Source organism: Amphiprion ocellaris, chromosome 16 (genome assembly GCF_022539595.1).
Source record: "Amphiprion ocellaris isolate individual 3 ecotype Okinawa chromosome 16, ASM2253959v1, whole genome shotgun sequence".
NCBI classification, from domain to species: Eukaryota; Metazoa; Chordata; class Actinopteri; family Pomacentridae; genus Amphiprion; species Amphiprion ocellaris.
In genome coordinates, this window is record NC_072781.1 from 4,515,993 (window position 1) to 4,527,498 (window position 11,506).

Consider the following 11,506-nt stretch of genomic DNA (forward strand, 5'->3'; position numbering starts at 1 on the left):
GTCAGAAATGACACAAGGACTACCTCATTAGATTTTGGTAGTGATGTGGCTTATAGTCTGGATGAACGGATTTGTCAGAGATTCCCCATTGAGATAGCAGCACGGCGTCACTCTAACTATGACAAGTGAACGCTATGTCAGCTGCCTGCTGACGATCACATGATTGCGATCCAATCGCAATCATGTTTCAAGCTTTAACACTGACCTGTTTTAAAGTTTGAAAATGTGGAAAAAATATATATAATTTCACAGTGAAAACTTCTGATGTCCACATTTTCAACATTTTTGGGAAATCTTTGAACATTTTTTGGTGGAAAAAAAAATGTATAAAATGTTTCTTAAGAACATTCCCAAAAAAATCAACCAAAAATTCACTGGATTTTGGTTGATTTTTTTTTTATGTTCTTAAAGAAAATATTAGAAGTTTTACTGAAATATATGTAATCGCTTTAGATACTTTTAGGATTTTTGGGAAGATTTGTACTCATTTTTTGAAAATATTTACAAGAATTTTCTTGCCAAATTTGGGGGATTCTTTTAAAAAAAAACTTTTAAGGGAAACTTTTAAGGAATTATTGGAATTTTCTTCCTGAAGGTTTTGCAAATTTTCATAAATTTGGGGAAATTTTTTGCTCAATTTTTGTATTTTTTTCAGACAAGGAAACAATATTTTTTGGTGCCTGTAAATGAGGACAACAGGAGGAAAAACAGTATCTCTTTCACCAACAGGATACCTGAAACACACAATTTCAACGTGGCTACAAACTTTAATAACCACTGATTACAATAAAACTAATCTGGTTAAGATATCTTATCAACTGCCTTTGTAACAAATTCTTAAAACTGTAATGAGACTTTATGGACACCCTGTACATAGCAGATAACTGAATCGGCACCTCTGGAGGTGGTGCAGCTGTTTTCTTCCACTGATTCAGACCTGCCTGTATGTTGTTACTGTTATTTCAGAAGTGTGAGGCATTATGCAACAGCACAGGAAAACCAAGTGCTTTTTTTTCCTGTCAAGGTGGTGCACCTGCTCACATCAGCTCCGCCCCCTTCCTCCTCCTCCTCCCTCTCTGGGCTGGACTACAGCACCCAGAGTGCACCGCGCCGCCCTCCGCTCTCCACTCTCTCTCCGCTGCGCCAGTCCGCCTCACTGACTCGCAGAACCAGTTGGTTTGGCCCAGCTTCTTCTTTTCCTGCCTGCTCACGGTGTTGTGCTGCTGCTGCTGCTGTTGTTGTTGCCTGGTGTCAACCTACGCCGCCGACAGAGGAAGACATATCCCTCCCTCCACTCCGTCACAGGGCCGCTTCCAATTTGCCTTCACTTTGCTCCTCGCCGGCACCATTGGCTTCCGCGCCGTGCCAGTCAACTCGCCTCCTTTTTTCCCAGCCCCGAGTTGAGCAGCAACAGCTCGGAAACATCTGGCCGCCGCAGAGTGCTAGACTCCCCGTCCCCCTCCGCCGCCTGCTCGCCGCCTCGGCAGCCCTGTTATGGAAATTAGTCCAAAGTCGATCTAGTTTGGGTGTCCGCGGAGGGAGAAAAAAGGGGAAAAGGAGGATTCTGACGGAGGAAGCAGGGGAAGACGTTGGACCTGGTTGTCTGTAAGTGCTGCCTCTTAATACCGGAGTCCGATTAAAGGAGGCTCGGGGTGGGTTACGGAGGGGGAAAAAGTAGCTAAACCTTCCTTAGCATGACTGTGTTGTGTCCCCCCGGTAGGAGTTGCTGTGTTAGCCGTCCCTCCGCGGTGTTTTAGCAGCTGTTGTCATAGCACCGGGGCCTTCCGAACAACTGTAAATAGCCCGATATCGTAGCTCGTCCGCCGTACTTTTGTTAGCCGTGGTCGGGCTATAGCTAGCTGCGTGGGTCAGTGTGTCTCCGTGTGTGTTTCCCTTCGTGTTCCTGTGGAAATTAATTACAGTCCTCCGGTGTTGACTGTCTTAACAGCCCGTCCAGACTTTTATGCTAATTTTTTTCCTCCTCTGTCGCCGGACAAAAAGCTGCCCGTTGAAAATTATCCGTCCAAACTTAGTCCTGCACAGTCACGGCAATAAAACAAAGTGAAACAGAAATTAATTAAGACTTTCTAACGCTGTAATTAAGCATACTAAGAGAAACTCCCAGTGGGGGAAGTTAATTACAAGTTTAAGTTAATGTAATGTACTTTTTCTCTCTGTGTGTGTGTTTTATTTGATTTAACTCAGCTGGTGGGGTGTTAAAAAAAAGTTTAATTGCAGGTTATTACACAGAATTATTTGTAATTAACTTCTAAATGGTGTTGGATTTTCTACAACAAATATAAATACCATTAATTCATGTAATTTGCCTTAACCAAAAACCTTTTAAACTTTATTTAATCAGCTCAAGCACTGAAATTTAAAAAAAAAAGATAATAAAAGAGTTAGTAAAACAGTGCACACTTTCCCCTAAAAATGAAAGCGAAATAAAGCTGCTGTAATAAGTTTCTCCCCGCCTTATTAAACCCTTGTATGGCTTTTGTTTGGGATTCACACTCAGTGGGTTCTTTCTTTTTTACCACTTGTTCCCATTGTTTCCTCATTTCATTTCTGTTCCTGTCACTTGTCCGAAGGGTCCGGGCAGGGGGTGCAGGGATAGATGGACGGGCGAATGAATGAATGAGTGAGTGAATGAATGAATGAATACAAGACAAGGCAGCGGCGGCACTGAACCGTAAAGAAGTGGAAAACAATATCAGCTGCGTGCGTCTGTCAGTTGCAAATGTGCTGCGTTGGCCTTTGTTTATGGCAACTGGAAGGAGGCAGGGAGAAGGAGGTGCATTTAAAACATACACAGTGCCGGTTAAAAGTTTATTACGGTGGTTATTTTTACTGCAAACTTGCTTGATAGTTTCAGCTTTAAAAACAAAACAAGTGCATTTAGCAAACCCCGTGGTTTTTTTCCCAGAGAGAGCAACAAAAAAAGGGGGGGGGAGAAAGAGAGACAAAGTTGTGCGGTGTTGGTAGAATGAAAGAGGAGTCTGGTGGCAGGAGTGTAGAGGAGGCAGCATATGGCTGTAGAAAGAGCACAGCTGGAGGTAGCATCTCCATCTGAGGATGATGTCAGAGCAGCTGACAGGCTGCCATCCACCCCACCTCCTCCTCCTCCTCCATCCCTCCGCCGCCTCCACCCCTCCCCAGTCCTTTATTGTGAGTCTCAGCGGCAGCCTGGGAGAGTTAGTGCTGTGCATGTGTGTGTTTGTGGCTGCCGATCAGCGCCAGTTAGGAGGAGGAGGTGGAGGAAGAGGAGGAGGAGGAGGGAGGTGGTATCTCGTTCCCCCTCCAACATCTCCTCCACTTTGCATCTGTCCCTCGCAGTTTGAACAGCGTGTTTTTTTTTTTGCCTGCCTGCCTCCCTCTTCTTCTTCTTCTTCTACCCACTCATTGATTCAGAGAGAGAGCCAGCGAGGAAGAGAAAGAGCAGGAAAGAAAAAGAGAGAGAGAGAGAGGTAGAGAGGGAGATACAGCCATTCCCAGCCAGAGAGCCCGGCTATTCTGCTACAGTGGAGTTAATCAAGTTGATGCATACTGCTGCAGGTACCATTTTTTTCTGTGTGTTTGTGTGCACCCGTCTTTGTGTTGTGTGGAGTTTCGGGGTGTAGCGGAGTAGTTATTCTGTTTTGCTGTTGTCGGGATCTCCGGTGTGTCAAACCGGCGTGAGGATCTGTGTGAAACTGCTGCCGGTGGTGAGAGGCTTCAGTGGTAAAAGTAGTTCCTGCTGCTGCCTGTCTGAGGGGTAATTGCGGTCCGGGAACACTCTGCTGTTGTTTTTAGTTTTGTTAGTCGAGCGAGCTGAATTTTAAAAAAAAACGCCTATTTGTGTCGTCGGGGGGAGTTTGTTTGGGACACTTGTTAACAGAAGAGAGAAACTATTTTTAAAAATTATTGTTTTTTCAGCAAATTTATAAAAAAAAATGTGGTAATTTTGTAATTTAAGACAAGAAAACAAGTTAATAAAAGAGCAAAAAATGCTCAAAAGATAGCATTTAATCCTACTTATATCATGCTTTTTTTTAATTTCAGTTAATTCTAACGGTCTGTAAAATTACTTGAAAGCATGTGCGGTCTACTCTACCCACTTTTCCCCCTCCTGTCGGCTGGAGTAGAGGAGACTAATTTAGAAGTTGCAGATTTGAGCTGCCTGAATTGGCTAGACAGCTGTAATCGCACTCCCTCCTAGTCTTAATCTCTTTATCTGGCTAGCAGCTGCCATATGGCCCCCGTCAGCTGGATCAGATGTGGGTAAGCCTCCCTCCCCGGCCGGCCGTCCCAGCCTCTCCCTCTCTCCCTCCCCTGTCCCTCTCTGAGTGTCTCTCCCTCAGACCCCGGGGTCCGGGCCGAGCGGAGCCGGGCGACGGGGGCTGCTGCCCTCCTGAGCCTCCGCCGACGGCTCCCTCCCTACCGCCGCCGCCACCGCCGTCTTTATTTTTAGCCATCTTTAAGGATTAGGATTGATGCTGTGACGAGCAGGGCACTTACAGTGATTGTATTGTAAATCTTCTCTTCTGGGTGGTGGGTGGGTGGGTGGGGGGGGGATTGAGGAAGAGGGCAGTTTCTACTATGGGGCGGATGTGCGGGGTTTTTTTCTTCTAAGATTCAGATGGGAAGGAGTGACGGATGGTGTGTGTGTGTGTGTGTGTGTGTGTGTGTGTGTGTGTGGAAGGAGGAGGTGGTTTGGCTGGACAGGAGGGTGGGGAGGTAGAGGGGGGGAGGTGGGGGTGGGAGGTGGTACACCCTTGTCCCCGTAAGTCCCCTCATTAAAAGCAGTCTGAACGAGCCTGAGGGCGAGCACACAACACACACACGCACACACACACACACACACAGCCGCTCACACACACCGACATTCTTGGTTTAGCTTCATTCAAATGAGGTGATTTAACTGCTTTGGTTAACACAGTGCAGAGCGGGACCAATGTATTTTCTCAGGCAGGACAAATCGACTTGGTTAACAGGTGGGACTTTTTACAGATTTCATTCTCCTTATTGTCGCCTCTCATCCAAGATTTTTTTTTCTCTCAATTCGTTTCTTTTTATAAGCTTGATAAATTCTGCCGATTCTTTTCTGTGAGGACACCTGCAGAGCGCTGCTGCAAATTTTACAGCCTTTTTTCTTTTTTTTTCTTTTCCCTCGCCTAATCTCACACCTAAAGCCGGTGCTCGCAGGTTAAACAAGGGACAAGCTGTTTTGTTTTTGACAGTGCTATTTCAATTGGCCAGTTTTCCTGCTCGACTTAGCCTGTGGAGGTGGTTGGTAGGTAGGCTGGTACTAAGTGTGTGTGTGTGTTGTGTACGTGAGGACAGTGTGTGCAGCTGAAAGCCGGTTACCTAAAAGGGCTGTGCCAGGCCAGGCCAAAGTGGGTTAATAAAAATAACCAGCGTAGGAGCAGCGACAATCCAGGAGTGCAGGCAGAGGAGTTAGAGAGATTCAGAGCGAGAACGGAGAGACAGAGTGGAAGAATCTGTCGCTGGTGGTTTACCTGAGATTAAGGCTTTCTCTCAGTAAAATCTGAACCAGTGATTGCTCTGAAATCGCACTTTTTAATTGTAATTATCACCTGTTTTTCCTGTTTTCTGTTTAGTTATTTTAAGTTAAATAATTAGAGAATAAAATATTTAGCAACGCGTGCGTGACTTAGAAGAAATATTTCAGTTGATGTCGTGATTTGGAGTAAAAGATCATATCTGTGCACAAAAACATGAGCAGATATTTATATATGTGGCGTCAATGTTTTAATTTTTATTTAAATTAACTTCACAGGTTTGAAAATGTTCCTTATTTTACGTCTCATTTGTCTTGTTTTCACTGACCCACCTTCTCTTGAATGTTTCTTTCACTCGCCTGTATTATCTGGTTTGTTTTCAGCGTTTCGGACAAAATGTGTTTTTCTCTTCTCGCTCGTGTTTCTCGTTTTTTTAATTGGCCTCGTTTTGTATAAATTTGTTTGTAGAAATTGTCCTGCTAGCACAAAAACCTATGTGATGATAAAAAACAACTATTTGGTGTCTACACTTTGCTTGAATTTGACCTTTTCTTTCATTTTTTTCAAACCTCTATTTTTGTTGTCTCTCATTTTATATTTTCTTTTGTTGGCTTTGCTTGTCGTCTATATTTTATTTAATTCTTCTATATTTAGTCTCGTTGAAGCAAATTTTAATACTTTATTAAAATCATGCACATCTTTAAAAACCCACTATAGCTGAAAATTTAAATATCTCGGATGCTGAGAGCGTTATTTGATTAGCCTGACTTTAACTGAGTTTCTGTGTCTGTGTTTGGCTGCAGGTTATGAGGACGGCAGGATGGAGTTCCCAGACCACAGCAGACATTTACTCCAGTGTCTGAGCGAGCAGCGGCACCAGGGCTTCCTGTGTGACTCCACGGTGCTGGTGGGCGATGCCCAGTTCCGTGCCCACCGTGCCGTGTTGGCCTCCTGCAGCATGTACTTTCACCTTTTCTACAAGGACCAGCTGGACAAGAGAGATGTGGTGCACCTCAACAGCGACATTGTCACAGCCCCGGCCTTTTCCCTGCTCCTGGAGTTCATGTACGAGGGCAAGCTGCAATTCCAGGACCTTCCCGTAGAGGATGTGCTGGCAGCAGCCAGCTACTTGCACATGTATGACATAGTCAAGGTGTGTAAGAAGCGTTTGAAGCAGAAGGCCACAGCAGAGGCAGACAGCACGCGCAGAGAGGATGATGGCGGGTCCAGCTGCTCCGACAAGGCCGACAGTCTATCAGACGGTTCTACAGGCCGGCCGGCTACAGCCGACCTGCTGCACAGTGATGAAGAGGAGGAGGGGAAGGCAGAGGGAGGACCTCTGTGGCTGAGGCTGCCGTCTGCAGACAGATCAGGGACACCGGCCATGGCTACGACCAGCCCAGGGCACGGCGAGGCGGAGACGCAGGGTGGGGAAGGCCTGGGGGAGGGAGGGAAGCTGCTCTCCCCGGCCGGCAGCCCCACCAGCTCCACTGGATCTCTGTCCCAGAGGTCCCAGAGGTCCCACCGCTCCGTGAGCTCTCGTGGAGGGCACCGAGGCAGGAGGGTGTCCAATGATGCGGCTGACTGCGTCCTGGACCTGTCAGTCAAGCCGATCGCCGGTAGCAACCACAGTAACCACCACCAGTCCTATTTCAGTGGCGCAGCGACGCCAGACAGCCTCCAAAGCCCATTGGCTGTGAGAGTGAAGGTGGAGAGGGGCGTGGCTTCAGACGAGGAAGAGGAACTGGGAGGTGGGGACTATGACATGGAGCACAGCGGCCTCACCAAGGCCACAGTTCCCAGCGCCAACGGGGGCCTGGCCCACCACGGGGTCGGAGGGCCTCTGTCGGCCCAGCGGAGGCTCGGCCTGGAAGCTCACCTGTCCGCCCTGCGAGAGGCCTCTCTGGCCTCAGAGCTGGAGCGGGAGGAGAAGCCTCCGGCCTCAGCAGACGATGAGGACATACTGGGCAGTGAAAACGAGCGCGCCCAGGCCGAGGCGGCCAGCATGGATAGCTCTCTGCTGCCTTACGTCTCCAACATGCTGTCAGCTCAACACACCCAGATCTTCATGTGCCCGCTGTGTAACAAGGTTTTCCCTTCCCCTCACATCCTCCAGCTTCACCTCAGCTCCCACTTCAGGGAGCAGGAGGGCATCCGCTCCAAGCCCGCCGGAGACGTCAACGTGCCCACCTGCACCATCTGCAGCAAGACCTTCTCCTGCATGTACACGCTGAAGCGCCACGAGCGGACACACTCCGGTGAAAAACCCTACACCTGCACCACCTGCGGCAAGAGCTTCCAGTACTCACACAACCTCAGCCGCCACGCAGTGGTGCACACGCGTGAGAAGCCGCACGCTTGCAAGTGGTGCGAGCGGCGCTTCACGCAGTCCGGGGACCTCTACCGACACATCCGCAAGTTCCATTGCGAACTGGTCAACTCGCTGTCAGTGAAGAGCGAACCGCTGGCACTGCCCAATGTCAGGGATTGGGCGATCGAGGACAGCTCCCAGGAACTGTGGAAGTAGAAACAGACTGCTGGGTTTGATAAAGGGAAAGAGACGGAGAGTGAAAGAAGGGCAGAGAGGCATGGTGAGGTGACAGGGAGGAGGCAGAGTTTGATAGTCGGGGTTTAAGTGAGTCATATTCTTGTTTGTTGCAACATCTCATTCAATTGCACTTTAATAGCACATGAAAATGTTACTACTGAGTTTTTTTGTTGTTGCTATTTGGGGTAATTTTGTTTTATTCTATTTTATTCTGAACTCTTATTTTTATTTGGCGTAAGTTTTCTTCTGCTGGTGGTTTTGTTTGCGTCTGAGGACATGGGTCCCAGTGAGGATGTCTCGCCTTTTTGAAGAGTTTTCTCTCTGTTTGTGTTTCATCCCAGACACAACACTCTGACGCTGGCCAGCGTATCGGTCCCATTTCCACAGACAAAAAAACACCACTGCAGGAGTTCAGGTCGAACACACTGAAGTGAAAAAGCATTACAATACACTAAACGGGTACTGTGATCACCGCAACTCGACGCCACCGCACACACAGTTTGAAGAAGTGTGTGTGTGTGTGATACTGCACTACTCTGGCAAAAATTTCACCTAACGTGCGTGAGTGTGTATGAGTGTGTTTTGTGTGTATTAATTTTATTTTCTACTGGCATGGAGGTGTCGTTGGCGAAGCGCTCCCCGCTTCTCTTGTTAAGCTCTTTGGTGTTGTGTGTTGAGGGGAAAGCTGACTGACAGACAGACAAACTGATGGCACTCATGCAATGCACAGCCTCCTTTTTTCACTTCCAATCAATCTGAAGTATTTTCTAAAAATGAGAAGACCTTTACAAATGATGATAATTATTGTTATTGATAGAATTTTTTCTTAAGTCTAGCTGGCAGTCTTTAAAACATCTCTTGTTGACAAGGTATTTAATTTAAGGTTGTTGTATATTGTTCTGCTATAGTTTTAAAACTTTAATCCTTTACAATTTTTTTAACTTAATGATTATTATTATTATTATTTTGTTACTTTTTTTGTAATGGGACCTGCTGTTGTTGCATGACGTCCAAACTTGTATATTTTAAAATAAAAATGTGAATTTGCTGTATTACTGTACACATTGTAATTGATCAAATATTGACAACGGGCTTTCCTTTTTCTTTTCTTTGTGAATACTACTCCAGGGTGCGATCTGTTGAAAAACTGAATATTATTCTCACGACTGTGGAAAAAAATGCATGAAAATTTGATTTTGTCTTAAACCTTTAAGTTGTGGTTTTTGCATCAGGGGGGAAATGTTTGAACAGTACACTTTTGACAGTGAAAAGTTGGATTTTTTTTCTACTCGTTGTAGGTCTGTCGCTGGGCTCCTAGAAGAATGTTACCGAATGTGTTTCCGTCAGATGTTGAAGCGATACGATGAAGCATTTTAAGCCTGTGTTTATATGCACTGATCTCTCTGCTGCGCGTGTGTGTGTTTGTGTGTTTTATGAACGTGTGACTCGGTTCGTACCAGTCAGTTTAAAAACCTACTGAAGATCTACGTCCACCCAGCACTTCCTCCTCCTCCTGCTCCTCCTCAGGCGCTTAATGTCTCCACCACTTCACGTTTGTTTTCCCATCTCTCTCTCATGTGTCCGTCCTCTCCGCTTCTAAACGCATTCGAGCCATTTCTTTTATCATTCCTGCAGATTTGGGCTCTCATTTCAAGTCTGTGGAGTGCAGTTTTGTGGCTTGGCTGAAGTGTGAAGGATACAGGGAGAGAGGAAGACAAGCAGGAGAGAGGCTGAACCTGAGCTCTCCTGCTGGAAGTTGAAGGGTCAGATATCTTTGTCACACCGTTGCTTCATGTCGAGCCGAGCCGTGCTGAGCTGAACGGGGCCGATAGCTCAGAGCAGTGAGCACATTTCACATTAGATGCAGTGAATGTCACAAGATGTCTGTGTTTTTTCCCTCTTAATCCTCACTTTGAGACAGATGGGAGAGAATTGGCATGCCTGAATGCACCTTTTTAAGCTAAAAAGACAAGAAATCAGATTTTTGCTGAAAAAGATGCCTTTATTTAAAAACGAAACATTTCCGATGCTATGGGAGTATTTAATACTGTAGAGCGTTGAGAAATGGTTAAAATCATGTGTAAATTCATGGAATTTATTGAATTTATCATTAAAAAAAATGATGTCTTATTATATTTTGATCATGTGATTGAAAAACTCTTTTTTGTATGTGAATGTGTTTGGGTTGGGGCTACATCAGTTTATTTTTAACTTCTGTATCTCAGATTTTTAAAAATAACAGTCAAGCGTTTATACAATCCAGGAAAAGAAACATTTGACGGAGATACTGACGTTTCCCCCATCGCTCTGATGTGTGTGTGTTTGCCCCCGCTGATGTGCATGTTGTGGGCGGGGTGCTCGTATGTGCCGCCATGTCATTTGGTGGCACCTACAGGCTCTGCCAATGCAACAGTGTGGGTGACATTGCGGCAGTTTGCACCACATCGTCTCGTTTTCGTCTCGAAACGTTATTTCTTCACTTGCAGCGTCTCTGCATATGGGCTCCCTCCATCCTGCTGTTGTTTTCATCATTTACTGCTGTTTTCTCATTCCGTTCTGTTCCTCTGGTTGTACTTGACCGCCTTAAACTGCTGTAGTCCGGGCTGTTTTTCTTTTTTGTTAATTTAATCTTATTTTTTAAAAAGTGTGAGTGTGGGGTGGAGTTGCGGGAGTGATGTCAACCGCTCTGTGAAGTAAACGCCCCAACAAGACATCTCCCATCTTTTTTTTTTTTTTTTGCTGTGCTTACTTGAAAACAAAAAGGGGGGAGATTTTTTTAAAAGCAAGGTTTAAAAATACACAAAAAATTAACAAAAAAAATTTAAAATGTCATAGACAGTTTATGAAAAGATAGGTGAGGGTTGGAGGGTGGGTTGGAGGGGAGGGCGTGAAATAATGACTGAAAAAGGACAATCACTGTCTGGGGGAAAAAAAACAAGCAGATTTTGATTGAGATATATTTGCTCCCTTTTGAGATTACAAATTTTCTTTTGCTTTTCTTTTATGTTCCTTTTTTGGGTTTAGTCATTTTAGCTTTGACAATCATAGTTGGGTTGATTTTATTTTTTTTCTCAAGGGGAGTAAATTCTAATTGTGTTTAGTTTTGTAATTTTTTGGCGTGCTGTTGTTGACATTTTTAAATTGTGTGCAAACTGCAATAAATTATAAGAATCTTGAAGTTCAACGTCACGTGTGAAGTTTTTCTTCAGGTCCGTGTTTTTGTTTTTGTTTTTTTATTTGACAACACATCTTCCCTGCTGCCATTAACCCTCATGTTGTCCTGCGGGTCAAAATTGACCTGTTTTAAAGTTTGAAAATGTGGGGAAAATTTTTTTTTTTTTACAGTGAAACTTCTGACATCCACATTTTCAACATTTTTGGGAAATCTTTGAACATTTTTAGGTGGAAAAAAGAAATGCTAAAAATGTTTCTTAGGAACGTTCACAAAAAAATCCAC

The 11,506-nt window shown here is 45.2% G+C and overlaps 1 protein-coding gene across 4 annotated transcripts; it reads left to right on the forward strand.

Annotated features, from left to right (window-relative positions):
• Positions 1-1,134: 1,134 nt before the first annotated feature.
• Positions 1,135-11,233, forward strand: zbtb18 (zinc finger and BTB domain containing 18). 4 transcript variants are annotated; one of them, XM_023271381.3, is made up of 2 exons: positions 1,135-1,605; positions 6,305-11,233. In XM_023271381.3, the coding sequence occupies exon 2, from the start codon at positions 6,322-6,324 to the stop codon at positions 8,026-8,028; it is 1,707 nt and encodes a 568-aa protein (XP_023127149.1). In that variant the 5' UTR covers positions 1,135-1,605; positions 6,305-6,321; the 3' UTR covers positions 8,029-11,233. The 4 variants fall into 4 exon arrangements, with proteins under 4 accessions (XP_023127149.1, XP_023127148.1, XP_023127147.1 ...); XM_023271380.3 differs by lacking the exon at positions 1,135-1,605 and adding an exon at positions 2,978-3,555; XM_023271379.3 differs by lacking the exon at positions 1,135-1,605 and adding an exon at positions 4,785-4,973.
• The last annotated feature ends 273 nt before the right edge of the window (positions 11,234-11,506 follow it).